Here is a 22,247-nt window from a genome sequence, read left to right as displayed (position 1 = left end):
TGGAGGAAGTGAGAATTCGTGATATTGTAGGTACGCCAATGTGCAGGAAGGGAATTAAGATATAAAGAGGCCATTAGGTACTGGAAATTTTGGTGGTAAAGGATAACCCGCTGTAAGCAAATGATGACAAGGGAAAAATACCCAAGTTAGGTAGCGAATGGTGTACCTTGGATATGTGGCAATGAAACTAACAAATTAGCTAAGATAAGTCTGTATGTCCAATGTGATGATAGGACCATCCTGTTAGGGTGAAGTGAGCTGAATGCAAAGGATGAGGTTAATCTCTTAAAAATTATTGAATTATTACTCTAGAGGAGAGGTCTTAGTGAATCAAAAGTCGAGGATGAAACGTCTCAAGAATGAGATATAGGAAAGTAAAATGATAGCGGGATGATTGTAAAGTCAAATAGGTTTTGATAGAACCAATGAGTAATATCCCTTAGAGCCATTTTGAATGCAGAATCAACTAAATTGAGTGCCAAAACCAGCTGCAGAATGCTTCTGGTATGGCGCCTAGCGGTCTACTAATAATCGCCAGGCGATAGGTTTATTGTGAGGGAGCCCTGCACTGAGTGGCGCCTGGCGGCACGGTGTGCTCTGCCAGGCGGTGACGAGAAAACAGTGGCTCTGAAAGGCGTTGGCGCCTGGCGGTGAGTGAATACCGCCAGGCGGTCTGGAACAGTTTCGCCTCGCGGCGTGTGGGTCGGGCCAGGCGGAAACGCTGTTGTTCTTTGCATTCTGGTATGTTCATGGATGGTGTGACATGTGATGATATGAGCGGGGAGGTTCATATCAAGTTACTCTCACGTGAGGATACGAGCGAGGTAGGTTCGTATGTTCCGTGCTCACGTTGAGAGATGCCACGTGCGGGGAGGTACGGGGGCTGGTGGATCACATGTGTTGGACTACGGGCGGGTAGGTCCGTAGAGCAGGACTACGAGCGGGGAGGTTCGTAGAGGCAGGACCACGAGCGGGCAGGTTCGTGTGAGCATCAGATTCCCGAGTCCAAGGCTAACAAATTGTATGATTTGAAGACTGATAAGTCTTGGGGTTAAGGTCTTGGCCAAGAATTATATATATATAATGAATAAGACGGGTATATGATGTATTTGGTGCTCTATATGTTGTTATTTTATTTTCTCAGCTCACCCTTTCTGTTTGTGTGTGGCGATGATCGTGTAATTCGTTACACGGGAGCAGATGTTGATACAGGTGGTGCTGAGGATGCTCAGATGGCGGAGTGAGGGCTAGCATGGGAGTAGTGCTAGGGTTTTGCTAAATTGTAATTTATGTTTTAAATACAAATTTTGGTAACTTGTAACCTGTTATGAATTCAGTTATGAGTTTTGGCGCGCTATCTTAATAAATTGAAATTATCCCGCGTTGGGATTTTTATCGAGATGGCTATTAATGCAATTATTTATTTTAATATTTATTTTTAAGTAATAATCCTAGGGATGTTACACAGGCTCCTACACAGAACCAGCAGAGGCATCGAGGTAACAGGCCTTAGGCGACTGGCAGAGTGTACGCCATGATTGGAGCAGAGGCTGCAGGTTTAGGTAACCTCGTTATGGGCCATTGTTTGATAGTTGGAAAAGCTTGTTGTGTGTTATATGACTCTGGAGCGACACACTCATTTGTGTCAAATGCATGTGTGAAAAAGTTGAGTCTACCGGTGTGTGAGCTGCAATGTGAACTTGCGGTGTCTACTCCGGCATCGGGTTTAGTCAAGACATCGTCTATGTGTGCTAGGTGTCCAGTAGAGGTAGAGGGACACATGTATAAAGTAAATCTGATCTGCTTACCTTTGCAGGAGTTATAGGTGATCTTGGGAATGGATTGGCTCTCTACCAATCGCATTCTTATAGATTGTCGTGAGAAGAAGCTGCTTTTCCCCAACGTAGAGGAGCCTGCGTTGTTAACATCTCAGGGAGTTGAGAAAGAACTGCAAGGGGGTGCATACTGTTACATAAGCTTCACACATCTAGAGGTGAAGAAAGAGGAGAGGACGTTCGTCATACCAGTCGTGCATGAATTTGAGGACGTATTCCCGACGGAAGTGCCAGGTTTACCTCCTAGTAGAGAAGTGGAATTCTCTATTGACCTGGTACCGGGAACCGACCTAGTGTCGATGGCCCCTTATCGGATGACGCCGACAGAGTTGGTGGAACTCAAGAGTCAGATTGAGGAGCTTTTGGGAAAACAGTTCATATGACCTAGTACGTCACCATGGGGAGCACCAGAGTTGTTGGTAAAGAAAAAGGATGTGAGTTCGCGCCTGTGTGTGGACTACAGGCAGTTAAACAAAATGACGATCAAGAACAAGTATCCCCTCCCAAGAATAGACGACTTGATGGATCAGTTGCATGGGTCATCGGTATTCTTGAAGATTGACTTGCGGTCGGGTTATCACCAAATATTGGTGAAGGCGGATGATGTGCAGAAGACGACCTTCAGGTCCCGGTGCGGACACTATGAGTATGTGGTTATGCCTTTTGGGGTGACCAATGCTCCAGCGGTGGTCATGGACTACATGAATCGGATATTCAGACCGTTTCTAGATAAGTTTGTCGTAGTCTTCATAGACGACATCTTTATCTATTCCAAAACCCAAGAGGAACATGCTGAGCACCTGAGGATAGTGCTTGGTATTCTGAGGGAGAAACAACTGTATGCTAAATTGTCCAAGTGTGAGTTCTGGATGGATGAAGTACAATTCTTAGGTCACGTGATATCAGCACAAGGCATTACAGTGGACCCAGCGAAGCTTGATGCAGTGGTTAAATGGGAAAGTCCCAAGTCAGCAATTGAGATCAGAAGTTTCGTGGGATTGGCTGGCTATTATAGGAGGTTCATAGAGGGATTCTCCAAGATAGTGACACCTTTGACACAACTCACCCGGAAGGACCAACCTTTCACCTGGACAGATAAGTGTGAGGAAAGCTTCGAAGAGCTTAAGCAGAGGTTGACGAGTGCTCCAATCTTAGTAATCCCTGACGTTGGAAAACCCTTTGAGGTTTATAGTGATGCCTCTCACCTAGGGTTGGGCTGTGTGTTGATGCAGGAGAAGAAGGCAGTGGCCTACGCTTCGAGGCAACTCAAGGTGCATGAGAGAAACTATCCCACTCATGACCTGGAGCTGGCAGCTATAGTTTTTGCCTTGAAAATTTGGAGGCACTACCTCTACGGTGCTCAATTCTAGGTATTTAGTTATTTGATCAGAAGGAGTTAAACATGAGACAGAGAAGATGGATGGAGTTCTTGAAGGATTATGATTTTGAACTCTTGTACCATCTAGGGAAGGCGAATGTAGTGGCAGATGCTCTGAGTAGGAAGACGGTGCACACCGCTCACCTCATGATCAAAGAGGTGGAATTGCTAGAGAAATTCAGAGACATGAAACTGCAGGTGGAGTTGGAATCAAGATTCATTAGATGTAGTAACCTGACCATATCTAGTGACTTCCTGAACTCGGTTAGAGAAAGACAGTTATTGGATGCTAGTTTGGACAAGGTTAGAGAGCAACTGGGGTCAGAAGAGACAAAGGACTTTACCTTGGGTAGTGATGGCATCTTGAGATTTTAGGGCAGGGTGTGTGTACCCGACGATGTTGAGGTGAAGAAGTTGATCCTAGAGGAAGGACACAAAAGTCGTCTCAGTCTGCATCTGAACATGACTAAGATGTACCAGGACCTCAAGGAAAAATTCTGGTGGCAGGGTATAAAGAAGCATGTGGCACAATACGTGTCTGCCTGTCTGACCTGTCAAAAGGCAAAGGTGGAGCATCAGAGACCCGAAGGGATTATGCAACCGTTAAAGATACCGGTGTGGAAGTGGGATAGCATCTTGATGGACTTTGTGACCCATCTGCCACAAACCTTTAGAGGGCAAGACACCATCTAGGTCATAGTGGACCGACTGACCAAGAGTGCGCATTTGTTAGCAATGAACCTGAGGATGTCTATGGGTAAGTTGGCTCAGTTCTACATCAAGGAGATTGTGAGGTTGCATGGGGTGCCTTCGAGCATTGTATCAGATAGAGATCCCTGGTTCACATCACGGTTTTGGCAAACCTTACAGGGTGCTTTAGGAAGCAAACTCACGATGAGTTCAGCCTATTATCCTCAGACAGATGGCCACTTAGAGAGGACGATCCAGTCACTTGAGGACCTACTGCGTACATGCATACTGGATCACTTGGGCACTTGGGATGAAGTGTTACCGTTGATTGAGTTCACCTACAATAATAGTTTCCATGCGAGCAACGAATGTCCCCTTCTGAGGCTCTTTATGGCCGGAAGTGTAGGACCCCTTTGTGTTGGTATCAGGATGGGGAGGCAGTGTTAGTTGGACCAGAGTTGTTGGAACAGACCACCGAGAAGGTGAGATTAGTGAGGAATAGAATGCAGGCTTCACAGAGCAGACAAAAGGCTTATACAGACCATAGGAGGAGACCATTGGAATTCGAGGCTGGAGATCACGTGTTCTCGAGGCTGGAGACCGTGGGAAGGGCTCTCCGCTCGAGGAAACTTTCTCCTAAGTTCCTTGGTCATTATTAGATATCGAGGAGGATTGGACCGGTAGCTTATGAGATAGCTTTGCCTCCTTAGTTGGCAAATCTTCACCCGGTGTTCCACGTGTCGCAGTTGAGGAAGTATGTGTTTGACTCGGCCCATGTGTTGGAAGCTGAGGATATACAAATGAGGGAGGACCTCACTATGGAGGTACCACCCACTACTCTAGAGGATAGCAAGGTTGAGGAATGCAGAGGAAAAACAATCAGATTGGTCAAGGTCATCTGGGATCGGAGAACAGATGACTCAACTTGGGAGTTGGAGGAGGACATGAGGAAATCACACCCACACCTTTTTACCTAGTAAGCTTTCATTTTCGAGGTCAAAAATTTTCTTGTTGGGGAGAATGTAAGGCCCATTAATTTCTGGTTCCATTTTTTTGCCCTAAAGTGAAGGGCTGCCCTTTTGAAAGTGGGCCTAGAGTCCTAGAGTTAGCCCAAGTAATATAACAAAACCCCAGATTTCTGTCCTAACTCACCTTGCTTATTCTTTTTCAGACAAACACTTAGAGCAACAACTATCTCCCGCTCCATTAGGGTTTGGTGTTACTGTGACCTAGAGAGCTTGAACCAGCATTTTTTCACCTCACGTAAGTATTTCTTTCTCCGTGCTTGAAACTCCTACTACTGTTACTCTGAGTAGCTCATGCCTCAACTGCCATTCTTTTTCCAGTTTGCTAAGTCGTCCTTGAGCTAGCATCGGAGCTACTGTACTAATCAAGTTTGGTCCCGGATCCTTCTGCTGAATCCTTCCAGGTAAGGGAAGCTAGGGTCCATTTGTTCTGCTGCTATTGTATGGTTTTGTATATTATATGCTACTGTGATGTGATAAGTATGGCGTTTGACTTTTGGGTTTGTTGTATGTGCATCTGTTGTGTGAACGAACAGTGGCGGGCACTGGTTTTCTCGCCCAAGCGAGCATGCCTCGCCTAGGTGAGACAAATAGGGGGCTCGCCCAAAACCTCCTGCACGAATGGTCGCCTAGGCGACTGGGCTTTTTTTTTTAGCGAGGTGCAATCTCGCTTAGGCGAGAAGGGTCTCGCTTGAGCGAGACGTTGTAAGTCCCAGGAAAAATTAAATAATTAATTCAGTAATTATTGGATAAATGTGGGTAAAGAGAACCTTTAAGGTAATAAATGTGGAGCATATGACGTGGGGAAGTACTAGCTCAAGTGGTTGAGAGTACTTTGAGTGTGTGAGAGGACTTGGGTTCGAGTCCTATATAGGTTATTTTTGTGAGTTATATTGGTTAGTATGAAACATGAATTGGTTGCATTGGTTGGGCATTGAGCGGGTATGTGCATGGGTGTGGGTTCAATCCTTGGAGGACCCAAATGAAACTCTATTTTTGGCTATTTTTAGTCTTGTAATGAAGTTGAAGGGTTATGGGAAACCCTAGCAGAAACAACAGTCGAGGGTAGCTGGAAAAATAGGACAATTAGTGAACTTGAATGGTCATTTCCTTAACCTTAATGCAGTTTTCGTTTTAGGTTCTTAAACTACCATTAAAACACCACTAAAAGTCTAATTGTGAGAGAAGGGAAAGGTTTCTGCAGAGGGTATTGTGAGGTAGACAAAGAGTGCGAAATTCAGTGAGGAACTGAGTGTGTGGGTGGATCAGTAGGGGCTGAATTGAGAGAAGACAAGGGAGATCATTTGGAGTTCAAGGAAAGAAGTAGAAGAATACTCAGGGAAAAGCTTTAATCCAGGTTAGGGGAGCTTTTACTTGTGTTTTGACAATAATCATATGTTTTTGTGCTTTATTGGATGATTGCAATGTGTGTTCTGAGTTGTGTCGAGTTCTGTTAAATTTCTGGAAATTTCCAGAAACCGCCTGGCGGACCTTTAACCCCACCAGCGCTTGTTTTCTAGGTTTTTGATATGCACCGCTTGGTGGCTAAGGGTAGTCCGCTAGGCGACATGAACTGGGTTGCCCAGTTCCTTCTGATTTTTGGTATTTTCGTGGTGGAAGAGGCTTGGGAGAGATTCTTGTGATACGAATGTCACGGGTATGATGGGTTATTATCCGTAAATTCGTAATTGGGAGACTATGGTATGAATTGTAATTGAATTGGGAATTTAAGGTTCATTGGGAATTAGAATTTGAAAAAAAAAGCGTGGATGATCTCTGTGATTAATCGTGTTGATCGAAAATAGAAATTAAAGTAATTAGGATATTAAAATTGGATACTGTGTGGAGGCATAATCGTGTTAGACTTAATGAAAAATTGAGTTTGGGGTAGTGGTGGATTCTGTGAATGCTGGAAAATGTGACAGATTGCTGCAAGAAGCACGTTTGGAGAATCACGGAAGGGTTAGTAGTCAGGAAATTACCCTTTTGAAATTGAGTGAACATATCAACTTGTGGGAACTAAGGCTCATTTTGCATTATGACTTATGCATAAATCAAAATTGGAGAAAAGTAGGTAAAATGTAAGATATATTGTGGTAAATGGTGAGTATAATAATTGTATCGTAGGACTTTTTCTTGTACATGGACTGTGTAAGGTGTATTTAAAATATGGAAATAGTGAATTGGGCATGAGCTAGTTGTATAAATGGTACTCTAGTTTGGATTGTATGTCTTGTATTACTACACATGTATGTGTGACAAAATATTATGCGTTTGAAGCCTATTAGGATCTGTAAAAAGTGCCAAAAACCAGTAGCATTGCACTACTGGTATGGAGCTGGCGGTGTGGGGCGAACCGCCAGGCGGTAGGGGGTAAACTAGTGGCAGTGGCCACTACCAGCGCTAGGCGCCTAGCGGCAGGGTTGTGTCTGCCAGCGGTGACGGAGAATTAAGGGTCCTGTTCGGGCCGCAGTGCCTGGCGATGGGAGTGTGATCGCCGGGCGGTTTTCTGCCAGTATCTGCCTAGCGGTGTCTAGGCAGTACCAGGCGGGTTTTGTGGCTGTATAATTGGTTTTTAATTTGATTAGTGAACTTGAAGGACTAAGTTCACTTCTTATATGTTTGGCTTGACGGGCTAAGTCCAATAGTGGTCTGGGATGTGCTTGAGTGGTTGAACGCATGATGGGCATGGAACTGTGATGTTCCCGTCGGCTACTATTTGGGCGAGGAGTCCTTAGTATGGTTATTGCATGCGTTGGGCGCACGATGGGCAAGGAACTGTGATGTTCCCGTCGGCTACAATTGGGTGAGGAGTCCATAGTATGGTGATTGCGTGTTTGCCAGGGTCCAAGTTGAGTAAGCTTGGATGTGTTACTACAGGCGAGGAGTCTGTGGGATTGGACTATGAGCAGGATTGGCTCGTAGGGTTGGACCACGAAAGGGATAATTTCGTGGAAGCATAGTGAAAATCCAAGGACCTAGTTTCATGCATGTGACTCAGGAAGGAATCTGAGATCAGGGGTGGATATTTTGTAATTAACATATATCAGTAAATTTTTCTCAGGATGGGTGTCATATTTAATTTGTTTAATATGCATAGCTCACCCTATCTATGTGTGTATGGCGATGATCGGATGATTTATTATCCGGGAGCAGTTGATTTGACAGGTGAGCTAGGAGACGCTTGAGACTGAAGAGCGGGATGATATGGGCTTTTTGAAGATTGAGATTTTAATGTTTTATGTTTTGAACATTAGCCATTTTGGGCCTTTATATTTGTAATAATTTTGATTGCGAATAATTATAATGTATTAAACTTTGCGATTTTAATTCTCCCACGTTTTGGGAACTTGTGTTTATAAATAAGGAATGATTTATATTGTCATATTTATTTTCTTTTATTTAATTGCTTATGTTATTATCAAAGTAATATTCCTTAGGGATGTTATAGACGTCGTAGAACCCGCTGTTCTCTTGTCGCACCCTCGCCTAGGCGAGATATGGTTCGCTTGAGCGAGAGGGTCCCGCTCGCCTGAGCGAACCCTGTTAGCTTGAGCGAGGCAGCGGGCAGGTTTGATGTTATTGTTGAATGGTTCACTGATGTGTGGCTTGTTTGTTTGATCCAAATGCTTTACTAGAAGGTTTGCGTGATGATGGTATGATTAATATACGAGTTTGAGATGGGAATCGCATGATATTTTATTAGGTGTGAATTGGAAAGCATGAGTTGTATGATTTGTTGAATTTACATGATATTGATGCTATGGGAAATTCTTGATTGGTGGGTGGAACATGTATAAAGTGTGGTAGGGCGTAATTCCATGACTCTCGTAGTGAGAGATCTTGGTGGCGCCTCATCTTTTGGACGTAATCCCATGGACCCTCGTAAGGGGAGTCCCTGGTGGTGCCTCAACATAAGGACGTAATTCCACGCGTGTATCGTGGTGGGGCCTCAGGGCCAGGGCGTAATTCCACGAAGGCCACGTGGTGGTGCCTCTTGTAGGGGTATAATTCCGTGAAGGCCTCGCGGTGACGCCTCATTGCTAGGACATAATTCCACTGCCACGTGGTGGTGCCTCAGTCACATATCCGGATAGTCAAGTCTTGGGGTCCAATATATTTTGATAGCTTTGGTGTAATGCTTGTTATTTATGCTTGGCTTTGAAATTACCTATGAACTGTTATAAAATGAGATTCTTTTACACTAGCTTACCCTATGCTTGCTTGTATGTTGTGTGTGGTCCTCTCTATTGTGATGATCATCAACCTTGTTGATATGAGCAGATGTGAGAACCCTTGGCAGTGGTAACGTTGATAGGGATGCTGCAGCCTGATGGACTGGATGGGTATTGGGCCCACTCTGGGGCCCATTGCTGGAGAATTTAGTTACTATGTTTTCCTTGTCTGTACTAAACTTATTGCTATTAGTTCATTAGCATTTTACATTTTGGGCCATGTGAGGCCTCCTTTATGTTTATGGATATGTTGGGTTACGGAGTACTTCATATTCCAAATCTTCGTACCCTCCGGATATTATGTATGTGGCGTTTTATTAAATGGGTTTTTATCTATTTATTTGGGACGTTACAGTGAAAACGATAAAAAAAAAGAAAAGAAAAAGGCGTTACCAAAAGATGAAAGTTTTCAAATTTAAAAACACCAATCCCCTTTGAGGATATCCCAACGAGTTTCTTTTGAAATGTTAAACAATTTTTTATATATAACATATGAGTCATTTAAATTGTAAATGGTAAGAAAGGTAAAAAAAAAACATAAAACATGTTACCAAAAGATGAAAATTTTCAAATTGTAAAACATGAATTCCCTTTGAGTATTGGCTGAAGTGTTTTATTTGAATTGGTGAACAATTTTTGTATATAAAATATTAATTATTTAAATAGTAAATGGTCAAAACGGTAAATGAATTATAAAAAAGTTACCAATAGATGAAATGTTTGAAATTTAAAAACACCAATCCCCTATGAGTATTGCCTAAGGTGTTTCTTTTGAAATGTTGAACAAATTTTAAATAAACAATGCATGTACCAAGGCAGCCAAGCATTCAGCCTAGGCCGAGTCAGCCTAACTTGTATCGGTTCTAACCTATACATCTAAAGGAACAACCTGCACCTCATATAACCAATATAAATCGTCAAGGTAGGTAGCCGGTCTAGGCTGGCTACTCGAGCATACCCGGTAAGATTAAAGCCCAGGTCGACAACTCCAATAAACTTAATGAAATAGAAGCCCCCACGTTCAATAGGTCTTAGGGGCCTGGGTTAGGGCCCAGGCCCACTCATAGCCCAAGTTAGAGCCCAAGTCAAGGTCTGACCCATGAGGTAATCAGACATCATTAATGCTCTATAAATACTCGTGGACCCCAGTAATTAAAGGTACGCATTCATTAATCACTAATTTGACTCTTTGAGAGCTTTGACTTACTTGAGCTTCAGAAACTCTTCTGCAGGTAACCCCTCCTAGGTTCAAGCTGACATGTATCAACCGGGGAGAGACCAACTGAAGAGATAGCGGACTACATGGTAAGGTGACACTTGTGCCTAACTCATCTTATTTTTTCTCTGCAGGAACAATTGGCGCCCACCGTGGGGCACGAGACGAACACCTTTAGTACCTGTTTTTCTCTGAAGATGGTTTCCACCCGTAGCAGAGTTGGAGTGAATAAGCAAGCGGATGCTGGTCCCTTTGGACCTCCTGGCATCACCCCTGATCTGGCCGCCATCCTAGACGGCCAAGCAAAGATCCAACAAGAACTCGCGGATTTCAAGAAACGCAACGTGGATGAAATGGAGGCATTGAGGCAAGAGAACTTTCGCCTGAGGCGAAAGATCGAGGTTGATCCCAATCTGAGGAAAAGCCAAAGAAACTTCTGAAGCTGTGAAGTCTCCGGCCTTCCAGCCCACAGAGGAAGAAAGTGAATACAATCCCACCCTTCACACCTTCACCACCACCCAACAGACACCTGCTCCCTCTACCCATCCCCATCACTTTCCATCTGGTCAACCGGGGTTTACCGCACCCCCAACCCCCGCCGCTATCCTCCCTACCACCCAGATCCCCTACAACATACCCACCACCCTACACACCACACATATTCCACCCTATAATCCATAATACCTTCCGACAACCCACATTCCCCCTCACAACATCACCTCCACCTTTCCCGCTATGATCAACCACCCCGTTCCACCTCACCTGCTCCCTCCTCACCAGTCTAGACGCTGTCACCCATTCAAGGACTTTATCACCAACACCCCTCTCCCAGCCTAGTGGGAACCTTTCACCCTGGATCGCTATACTGGTGACACCGACCCTGACGAGCACCTTAAAGTCTACATCACCCACGTCGCATTGTACACATCCCAAGACGTAGTCTTTTGCAAAGCTTTCCCCACCACCCTCAAAGGCCTTGCCCTAGAATGGTTCACAACTCTTCCGCCCTACTCAATCGACAGTTTTGACGTCCTCTCCCACATGTTTTCCACCCACTTTGGCGGCAGCCATCCCCATCAAACCACCACCATATCCCTCCTGGGCATCAGACAAGAACCAAACGAACCACTCAGAGCGTTCATCGATCGCTTCAGTAAAGCGGCTCTTCGTACACCACACCTCAATCAGGAGATGATCCTCCAGTGCATGACCCTTACCCTACAACCCGACCCCTTCGCCAACAACGTCTATCTCCACCCACTTGCCTCCATGCACGAACTCAAGTTGCGTGCAGCCAACTATGTCCGCATGGAGGAAATGCAAACACTTCACACTAAATTCTGCAACGACTACGCAGCTACCACCGCCAACCCCACCCCACAACCTAACCCACGCCCTGATACCCGCCCACGCGAACCCCGCCAACCTCGCTTCACCAGATACACCCCCTTTACCGTAGCCCGTTCCCGTATCCTCGGCGAAGCCCTCGAAGCCGATCTAATCCCTCCACCACGCAAGACAACCACACCCCCCAACGTCGACATGACCAAATATTTCCGTTACCACCGCAACCATGGCCACACTACAGAAGAATGCAAAGCACTTCAGGATAAAATAGAAGAACTGGTCCGTGCTGGCCACTTTCGCCGCTTTATCCGTAGAGACGACCATTCTTCCTCCTCTCAATCCCGTCACCCCCCTCGACCCGACCACAGACGTCCACCACATGACTCCCATCACAACAGACACCCCGCCCAACCCAATAATCAAGAACAAGAGCCCGCCTGCACCGACATCACCCCTGCCGACCCCCCTTACGAGGCACCATTAACACCATCTCTGGTGGCTTCGCAAGTGGAGGCTCCACCTCTTCTGCCAGAAAAAGACACCTCCGCCATATACAATCCATCAACCACATCACCCATTCCCACCACAGACACTGTATGCCTCCTATCGTATTCACAGATGATGACTTCCACGGCCTCGACCATCAACAAGATGACCCCATGGTCATCACTGTTGAAATCGAAAATTACACTGTTAAGAAAGTCTTAGTTGATTAGGGCAGCTCTGTTGATATCCTCTATTGGGTCACTTACCAAAAACTCCAACTTCCTTACACCGCCATGGTCCCATATGACGAGCCAATATATGTCTTTTCTGGCGAACAGGTATCCACCCGGGGCTACATCGACCTCCACACCGTCTTTCAGGATGGAACCCAGACCAAAACCATCCCAATCCGCTTCCTTATCATCGACGTGCCAACATCCTACAACATCCTTCTGAGCCGTCCTTCTCTCAATACCTTTGGCGCAGTCGTCTCCACCCCTCACTTGGCCATGAAATTTCCTGCCCCATCCGGCGACATCCTGACCATACACTACGACCAGCGCTTGGCACGCGAATGCTACATGGCCAGCTTGCGACCACAACTCCCAATCTAACAAACCAACCATATCGAACGACCCCCTGGTTCCAGCATAGCCCTATCCGGCGAAGACCTTGACCCCAGAATAGGCCGGGATGTCCGTCTCGAACCAGTTGAGGACACCTCTCCTCTAGAGCTTCCCAATGGTCACTCTATTAACCTAGGCACCGGTTTAAACTCTGACGAGTGTGCCACCATCACACCTATCCTTATCAACAACACAGATCTTTTCGCCTGGTCGACCATCGACCTCCTTGGAGTGGACCTCCAGGTGGCATCCCACAAACTATCCATATATAAAGAAGCCCGCTATGTATCCCAGAAAAAACGCAAGCTTGGTGAAGAGCGTCGGCAAGCAGCCAAGGTTGAAGCCGACAAGCTACAGAGCGTAGGATTTATAGAAGAAGCTCAATACACCACTTAGCTTTCTAACGTTGTCTTGGTGAAGAAAGCCAATGGAAAATGGCAGATGTGCGTAGACTACACGGACTTGAACAAGGCTTGCCCTCGCGACGCCTACCCCTTACCCAACATTGATCGACTTGTAGATGGCGCGACAGGAAATAAGGTGCTTAGTTTTTTGGATGCGTATTCAGGGTATAACCAAATCCCCATGGCCGCAGCAGATATGCACAAAACCGCCTTTATCACGGACGATGCCAACTACTTCTATAGAGTCATGCCCTTTGGCCTCAAAAACGCTGGGGCAACTTACCAACGGCTAATGGACAAGGTGTTCAGCCACCTAACGGGGCGCTGTGTCGAAGTATACGTCAACGACATGGTTGTCAAGTCCCCAAGTCATCACCAACACACTGAAGACCTGTCAGTAGTGTTCTCCGCGCTGCGCCAATATAATCTCTGCCTCAATCTCGACAAATGCGTATTCGGCGTTGATCGGGGTAAATTCCTTGGTTTTATGTTAACCCAACGCGGTATAGAGGCTATCATCGAAATGCGCTGCCCCACTACTGTTAAGGAGGTCCAACATCTCATTGGCCGTCTCACAGCCATCTCTCGTTTCCTACCCAAACTAGCCGAACAAACCCAACCCATAATCCAACTCCTAAAGAAATCCACCCGGTTCACGTGGACTGATGATTGTGAACAAATCTTCCAAAAACTCAAAAGAACCCTAACCTCCCCACCTATCCTCCACAAGCCGGACACCAGTCAACCCCTGCTGGTATACATCACGGCCACCGACTATACCGTTAGCGCCGCGCTTGTTCAAGAAATAGAAGGCACACAACATCCTGTGTATTTTTTGAGCAGAACATTGCAAGATCCCGAAACTAGATATCAAATGGTAGAAAAACTGGCGCTATCTTTGATCCACGCGGCACGCCGCCTCCGCCCATATTTCCAAAACCACACCATAACAGTCAAGACCGACTACCCAATCCAAAAGATATTACAAAAACCAGATCTAGCTGGACACATGTCATCATGGGCCGAGGAACTATCAGAATTCAACATCCGCTATGAACCCCACGGCCCCATCAAAGCCCAGTGTCTTTTAGACTTCGTCAACGACCCGTAGAGGACCAGTGGACACTTCATGTAGATGGTTCCTCAAATCCAAGGGGTGTCGGCGCCGACATCGTCTTAGAAGGCCCCAACGACATCCTCATCGAAAAATCCCTTCATTTTGCTTTCAAAACGTCAAATAACCAAGCCGAATACGAAGCCATCCTCGCCGGCCTTTCCCTAGCCCGCGAAGTAGGCGTCAAGAAGTTAACGTGCAAAACCGACTCCAAACTCACTGTAGGTAATCTAAATGATGAATTTTAGATCAAAGACCCCATCCTTCTACAATATTATCATCTGGTCCATGCAGTCATTCAATCCGCCTTCGAACAAGTCCGCGTCGAACACATCCCAAGAACCGACAACGTCAGGGCCGACATCCTTTCCAAATTGGCCAGCACCAAGCTCAAAAACCATCACCGATCCTAACTATAGCAAACACTGTCCACACCTTGCATCACACACACTTGCCAAAATTTAACCCACACCTCAACCAATAACGTCACCCCCTCCTAAAGCCAAAACTGGACCACCCCCTACATTCAATACCTCAAAACCGGCAACCCCCCCTCGACGCGGACAAAACTTGGCTGGCTAAGGCCGCCAGGTACACCATGATAGGCAATGACCTCTACAAACGCGGATATGGCCAACCCCTACTTAAGTGTGTCACAACAGAGCAAGCCCAATATATCATCAAAGAGCTACACGAAGGAATTTGTGGTTATCATTCCAGTGCACGCACCATGGCTACCAGAGTTCTCAGAGCCGGATACTTCTGGCCGACCATAGAAGCAGACTGCCAGGATCATGTCAGGAAATGCAAGCCATGTCAGAAACATGGCAACCTTATTCACTAGAAACAGGAATAACTACATCATATATTGTCCCCATGGCCATTCGCTAAATGGGGAATGGACATCCTCGGCCCCTTCTCACCTGGCAAGGGGCAGGTAAAATTCCTAATTGTAGCCGTCGATTATTTCACTAAATGTTCGAAGCCAAGCCGCTAACTACCATCACGACCCAGCAAGTCCAACAATTTGTGTGGAAGGACATTATATGCAGATATGGCATACCACATACCATTATCACAAACAATGGTCGACAATTTATTGACAAGGAGTTAGCCAAATTCTACACTGGCCTAGGCATCAAGCACATCACAAGTTCAATAGAACATCCACAAACCAATGGGCAAGCAGAGGCGGCAAATAAAGTCATCCTCGTTGATGAATGATTAACTTGTTTTCTTTTAAGATTATTGAATATGGTGTGAGTTGATTAAGAAAGCTAAGCGAAATCCCCACTGGACATTAAGATAACATGCTATCTAGATGTGAAGGTTCCTTTCACAAAGCTCAATAGAAGAAGATGATGGATTGCTTCAAAACAAAAAGGATATGGAAAGCACACAAACCATAGAAAACCAAGAACAATTAAAGTAAGAAGAAAACATAAAATGGAAAGGAAAGAAATGGTAAAAATGTGAGAAGCACGCCACTACAACGCTAGGCTAAAAGCCATGGCAACCTTGAAGATGAGTGGATGTGTGTCGCCACTTGCTATGCAAGATAAGGCTTAAAAGTATTCACTCCCAAGGGAGGAAACTCTCACAAATGGTTGAGACACAAGAGTGTTTTGACTTCAAAATGTTCAACCCTTTTACATGTCTAGGAGCACCCCTTATATAGAAGAGTTTAGGGGCCTCTAAGCAAATAAAAGATACCTAAGGATGTCTCTACAAAAACCTAACCCTAGCTTCTAGAATTTAGGTAAAATAAGGTTACAAAAATGAGAGACAAAAGAGCTAACTATGGTGTGTGTAAGGCTAATTTCGTTCTAGCACAAAAGGAAACAAAGAAAAGAATGTGTCTCATATGTCTCCAAAAGTGGCTAAAGTGTGCTAAAAACAAAGGAGACCAAAGGTACATAGGTACACTTGTTTTATGCCTTTTACTTTATGCTTTATGCCTTTGCTTTACTCTCTCCTCCACATCATTTATGCTCCCTAATCACCATGCGCCACCTAGCATTGCTTTCTTACTCCTAATTAACCTACAAAGCAAATAAACATAGATTAGCATGTTGGCTTAAGTCAAGTCAACTATAGTCAACAAGTCAAACCTAGTCAAAGGTCAACAAGTCAACTAAAGTTGATTTAACTAAGTCAACTTAGGGAATAAAAAATAACAAACACAAATGAAAGGGTTGAAGGATTAGTGAACTTCCTTTCTAAACATGCTTAGTCTTCTTAAGCATGTGCCTCCATCCTTGGTTGGGGTCAATGCTTCATCATCCTCCTCTCCTTGGAGAGAATTTGACCACAAATTCTTTAAGCCTTTGTAGATGGAGCTTGACTTGGTTTGGGGTAGGATTTGCGCCTCCCTTTTATGAGCTCTTGTTCCATCCTTTCTAAGGGTATTACCCCTAGCCTTGGTTAGGCCATTTTTGTTTTCTAGACTACTCTTGCTCTCTTGCTTGTGCTTTGGGGCTTCTTCTTTGGCTTGGGAAGGGAAGGAAGGGTGATACACATCTTGCTTTAGAAGAATTTTTTTGTAGGCAAGTAACACCTTAGTGAAAGCTTGCCCCTTTTCTTTTTCTTCTTTATCTTTTCTTATTATATTCGTATCCTTATTAACTTCTTAAGGTGAGAGAGGTTGTAAAGTGGTCTTTTTCCCATTTATGAAGAAAATGTATTGGTTGGTATGTCCATAATGTAAAGTTTGTTTATCAAATTGCCATGACCTACCTAGTAAGATATGTGTGACTTCCATGGGAACAACAACACATAGCACCTCATCTTTGTAGCTTCCTATAGAGAAGTTAATTAGGACTTGTTTATTGACATCTATTTCTCCCTCTTTACTTATCCAAGCAAGCTTGTAGGGCTTAGCATGAGGAATGGTCTCTAAGCTAAGCTTTTCCACCAACCTTGTGCTAGCTACATTGGTACTACTTCCTCCATCAATAATTAGAGAGCAAACCCATTTGTTAATTTTGCATCTAGATTGAAAAATGTTTTCTCTTTGAGTTGGCTCAAGCTCACTTTGATCTTGACCTATCATACGCCTTAATAACATAGGGTCTTTCTCAAAAATTTTAGTTTTACTAGAGGAAGAAGATTCCTTTGAAAGAGAATGGCGAGATGAGTGTTCACTTTCAACATCATTACTCTTCTTTAAGATCATGGTCCTTTTGGTTGGGCAATTTAAAGCAATGTGATTATAACCCAAACATTTAAAACATTGAATGGAACTTGATCTTTGAGAAGTGGAATGGTGAATATGATCACTTTGTGACTTACTTTTACTTGGTGGTTCTTGATGAGAGTTAGAAGGGAATTTATCATGTTTCTTTTTATCATTTCCCTTCCATGAGTGACTAGAGTAATGGTTGGGTGCGTAACTCTTCTTTGCCCTTCTTTTTCTTTTCAATTGAATTTCAATCCCAAGGGCAAGTGTGAAAACATTTTCAAGAGTGGAGTACTCATACAACTCTACTTGGTCTTTTATGTCTCCCCTAAGACCACTCACAAATCTTTTTATTTTCTCTTTGTTAGTTTCTTTTATTTCAACCCTACGCATTTGAGACTTTAATTCTTTAAAGTATTCACTCACACTCATAGGACCTTGGTGAAGCCTTTGGAGCTTCAAAATAAGTTCCTTCCTAAAGGAGGGAGGAACAAATCTAGCGCGCATAAGAGTTTTAATGTCCATCCAAGAAGCCGCGGGTGGCCCTTGGTCATAATTCTTACAAACTTTATGCCACCAAGTATTGGCATACTCCAAAAATCCTAAAACTACTAGATCAACGTGTGCTTGATCCTTTACATGATTTTCAATGAAAATTTGATCAACTTTAGCTTCCCAATCAAGGAAGACTTTGGGATCACTTCCTCCATAGAACTTAGGAATCTTTGGAGTTTGCTTCTCTTGTGATGGGTTGCACCTAGAATTCCCTCTTTTCCTAGCCTTTCTTTCTTGCTCTTTAGCTTCAAGCCTTTGAATGTGCTCTTGGATTCTTAGGTCACTTTGCTCCTTGTCTTTTCTTAATTGTTCAAAGGCCTCCTTCCTAGACAACTCCAAATCTCGAAGCAATCTCATCAATGTATTGTTTTTGTTTGGTGTAGGTGCATTTGATGAACTTGCCATGATTCCTACAATAAAAACACTCAAATCCGAGACAAAATAAATGGATTAGAGGTTAGACAACATGAAAATCGAGACCAAATATAACCCAAAATGTAACCCAAGTGTTTAGATCACTCTCCCAAAGTAACAAGGCAAGGCTAGCACTCAAAATCCACCAAAGGAGTGAAGCAAACACTTTTAAAAACTTGTTCAAAACCTTTTAAATGCAAGACAAGTGATTCGGCCACAACATCCCAAGAGTTTCAAGAAAAGAAAACTACTAAGACAAAACAAAGAACACCTAGTGACAAACAAGAAAAACTCAAAAACAAGGAAAGCTAAACTCTAAAGAAGAAAAGTTTGAGACAAAACTTTTAACAAGACTAAAACAAGAAAAGCACATTTTAAAGACTCTATGGAAAACACTTGTGATGAAGGATTGACCCCAACCAAGGATGGAGGCACATGCTTAACAAGACTAAGCATGTTTAGAAAGGAAGTTCACTAATCCTTCACCCCTTTCATTTGTGTTTGTTATTTTTGATTCCCTAAGTTGACTTAGTTGAATCAACTTTAGTTGACTTGTTGACCTTTGACTAGGTTTGACTTGTTCACTATAGTTGACTTGACTTAAGCCAACATGCTAATCTATGTTTATTTGCTTTGTAGGTTAATTAGGAGTAAGAAAGCAATGCTAGGTGGCGCATGGTGATTGGGGAGCATAAATGGTGTGGAGGAGAGAGTAAAGCGAAGGCATAAAGCATAAAGTAAAAGGGATAAAACAAGTGTACCTATGTACCTTTGGTCTCCTTTGTTTTTAGCACACTTTGGCAACCCTTTGGAGTAATATGAGACACATTCTTTGTCTCCTTTTGTGCTAGAACGAAATTAGCCTTGCACACACCAGAGTTAGCTCTTTTGTCTCTCATTTTTGTAACCTTATTTGACCTAGTTTCTAGAAGCTAGGGTTAGGTTTTTGTAGAGACATCCTTAGGTATCTTTTATTTGCTTAGAGGCCCCTAAACTCTTCTATATAAGGGGTGCTCCTAGACATGTAAGAGGGTTGAACATTTTGAAGTAAAAACACTCTTGTGTCTCAACCATTTGTGAGAGTTTCCTCCCTAGGGAGTGAATACTTTTAAGCCTTATCTTGCATAGCAAGTGGCGGCACACATCCACTCATCTTCAAGGTTGCCATGGCTTCTAGCCTAGCCTTGTAGTGGCGTGCTTCTCACATTTTTACCATTTCTTTCCTTTCCATTTTATGTTTTCTTCTTCCTTTAATTGTTCTTGGTTTTCTATGGTTTATGTGCTTTCCATTTCCTTTTTGTTTTGAATCAATCCATCATCTTCTTCTCTTGAGCTTTGTGAAAGGAACCTTCACATCTAGATAGCTTGCTATCTTAATGTCCAGTGGGGATTTCACTTAGCTTTCTTAATCAACAAACACCATATTCAATAATCTCAAAAAGAAACAAGATAATCCTTCATCAACTTGACAATCTTCAAGTCTTAAATCATGCATACACCAAGAAAGATCATAACCAAGTTAAAGCATGGAACTAATTAGCCAATATCACCCAATTCTCAAGTATGAAAACTAGTAGCATAACACCTAGTTAAAAACACACTATTAGTTCACCAAGGAGCAAGGTTGCTCTCGGTTTTTTGACAAAAATTGGTGCAAAATTTTCTTCTTTCACAACTAGTTTCATAAAATGGTGAGAAAGAGTTTTAGGTGGCTTGGACACTTAGTTCCTCAAGTTTTAGGCCAAAATCAATTTCATGGAGCATAAATCAAGCAAGACATAAAGTGAAAGCAAGATTCAAATACTTGGAAAAACAAGAATAAGAAAACTTCAAGTTAACATATGACATATGACTCAAGCAAAAGTTCGACACATTTAAAGACTCAGCATGACATACACAAAGACATAAACATGTAGCTATCATGCATTTAAACTCATGGATATGAGGCTCAAAGACTAAGCATCCAAAGACATGTTATCCAACCACATTTAGGAGTAAGAAGAGTAACAAAAACATTAGCCAAAACTACCCAACATAACCTGAAAAACGTTGATTCACGGTGATCTCGGCAGCTCTGACCTTTGCTCACTATTTCAATCATAACTCTCTCCACAGAACTCCAAATGCATTGGTTCTTTTTTTGTTAAAAACTAGACTAACAGAGCTTTCTTTGGACATCAAGAACGTAATTTTTGGACCAGTGAGCAGGTGCAGTTTAATCTTTTAAAATCGTGAACAGTTTCTGCCAGCATTGTTTTTATGTGGACCATTCAAAGATAGCTACACAAGACAAGGTTAGAACATGAAAATACCATATTCAAGGACAACCAAAGCTCTAGATACCAAATGATGAAGATTATCTTATTTTCTTTTAAGATTATTGAATATGGTGTGAGTTGATTAAGAAAGCTAAGCGAAATCCCCACTGGACATTAAGATAACATGCTATCTAGATGTGAAGGTTCCTTTCACAAAGCTCAATAGAAGAAGATGATGGATTGCTTCAAAACAAAAAGGATATGGAAAACACATAAACCATAGAAAACCAAGAACAATTAAAGGAAGAAGAAAACATAAAATGGAAAGGAAAGAAATGGTAAAAATGTGAGAAGCACGCCACTACAAGGCTAGGCTAGAAGCCATGACAACCTTGAAGATGAGTGGATGTGTGCCGGCACTTGCTATGCAAGATAAGGCTTAAAAGTATTCACTCCCTAGGGCGGAAACTCTCACAAATGGTTGAGACACAAGAGTGTTTTTACTTCAAAATGTTCAACCCTTTTACATGTCTAGGAGCACCCCTTATATAGAAGAGTTTAGGGGCCTCTAAGCAAATAAAAGATACCTAAGGATGTCTCTACAAAAACCTAACCCTAGCTTCTAGAAACTAGGTCAAATAAGGTTACAAAAATGAGAGACAAAAGAGCTAACTATGGTGTGTGCAAGGCTAATTTCGTTCTAGCACAAAAGGAGACAAAGAATGTGTCTCATATGTCTCCAAAAGTGGCTAAAGTGTGCTAAAAACAAAGGAGACCAAAGGTACATAGGTACACTTGTTTTATGCCTTTTACTTTATGTTTTATGCCTTTGCTTTACTCTCTCCTCCACATCATTTATGCTCCCCAATCACCATGCGCCACCTAGCATTACTTTCTTACTCCTAATTAATCTACAAAGCAAATAAACATAGATTAGCATGTTGGCTTAAGTCAAGTCAACTATAGTCAACAAGTCAAACCTCGTCAAAGGTCAACAAGTCAACTAAAGTTGATTTAACTAAGTCAACTTAGGGAATCAAAAATAACAAACACAAATGAAAGGGATGAAGGATTAGTGAACTTCCTTTCTAAACATGCTTAGTCTTCTTAAGCATGTGCCTCCATCCTTGGTTAGGGTCAATCCTTCATCACTCGTAGAGCTGCGCAAGAGATTGGATACCGCCAAAGGCCGATGGCCCGAAGAATTAATAGAAGTACTATGGGCTTACAGATGCACCCCCCAATCATCAACAAACGAATCCCCATTCAGCCTAGTCTACGACGCAAACGCCATGATACTAGTAGAAATTGGCGAACCATCCCTGTGCCGAGAACTATACGACCCAACCCACAACCACCAAAACATGGCCTTACATCTCGACCTTCTACCCGAACTCAGAGAAAAAGCCCAGATACGCAATTTATCTGCAAAACAACGAGCTGCCAGGAAGTATAATGCAAAACTATGTCCACGACCATTCGTCAT

General features: G+C 43.3%; 2 protein-coding genes across 2 annotated transcripts; both read left to right on the top strand.

The window, feature by feature from the left end:
• Positions 1–1,837: 1,837 nt before the first annotated feature.
• On the top strand, positions 1,838–2,218 carry LOC114191226 (uncharacterized). Its single transcript, XM_028080401.1, has one exon. It carries the CDS (start codon positions 1,838–1,840, stop codon positions 2,216–2,218), a length of 381 nt encoding a protein of 126 aa, XP_027936202.1.
• A 1,730-nt stretch (positions 2,219–3,948) lies between these two features.
• Positions 3,949–4,880, top strand: LOC114191227 (uncharacterized). The gene is made up of 3 exons (XM_085675968.1): positions 3,949–4,218; positions 4,332–4,505; positions 4,650–4,880. The coding sequence occupies exons 1-3, from the start codon at positions 3,949–3,951 to the stop codon at positions 4,878–4,880; spliced, it is 675 nt and encodes a 224-aa protein (XP_085532094.1).
• The last annotated feature ends 17,367 nt before the right edge of the window (positions 4,881–22,247 follow it).

The sequence above is a fragment of the Vigna unguiculata genome, chromosome 7 (genome assembly GCF_037176805.1).
Source record: "Vigna unguiculata cultivar grain cowpea cultivar isolate G323 ecotype 2 chromosome 7, ASM3717680v1, whole genome shotgun sequence".
NCBI lineage: Eukaryota > Viridiplantae > Streptophyta > Magnoliopsida > Fabales > Fabaceae > Vigna > Vigna unguiculata.
Note: the sequence above shows the minus strand (reverse complement) of the source record. Positions and strands in the feature narration are given on the sequence as shown.

What these genes read in the sequence shown, in the direction of transcription:
- LOC114191226 (XM_028080401.1), top strand. Translation starts at nt 1,838, where the DNA reads ATGGATTGGCTCTCTACCAATCGCATTCTTATAGATTGTCGTGAGAAG.
- LOC114191227 (XM_085675968.1), top strand. Translation starts at nt 3,949, where the DNA reads ATGAACCTGAGGATGTCTATGGGTAAGTTGGCTCAGTTCTACATCAAG. An exon ending in ACTTGGGCACTTGGGATGAA is followed by an intron (nt 4,219 to 4,331) that starts GTGTTACCGTTG and finishes TGTTGGTATCAG; the next exon opens with GATGGGGAGGCAGTGTTAGT. An exon ending in TGTTCTCGAGGCTGGAGACC is followed by an intron (nt 4,506 to 4,649) that starts GTGGGAAGGGCT and finishes CACGTGTCGCAG; the next exon opens with TTGAGGAAGTATGTGTTTGA.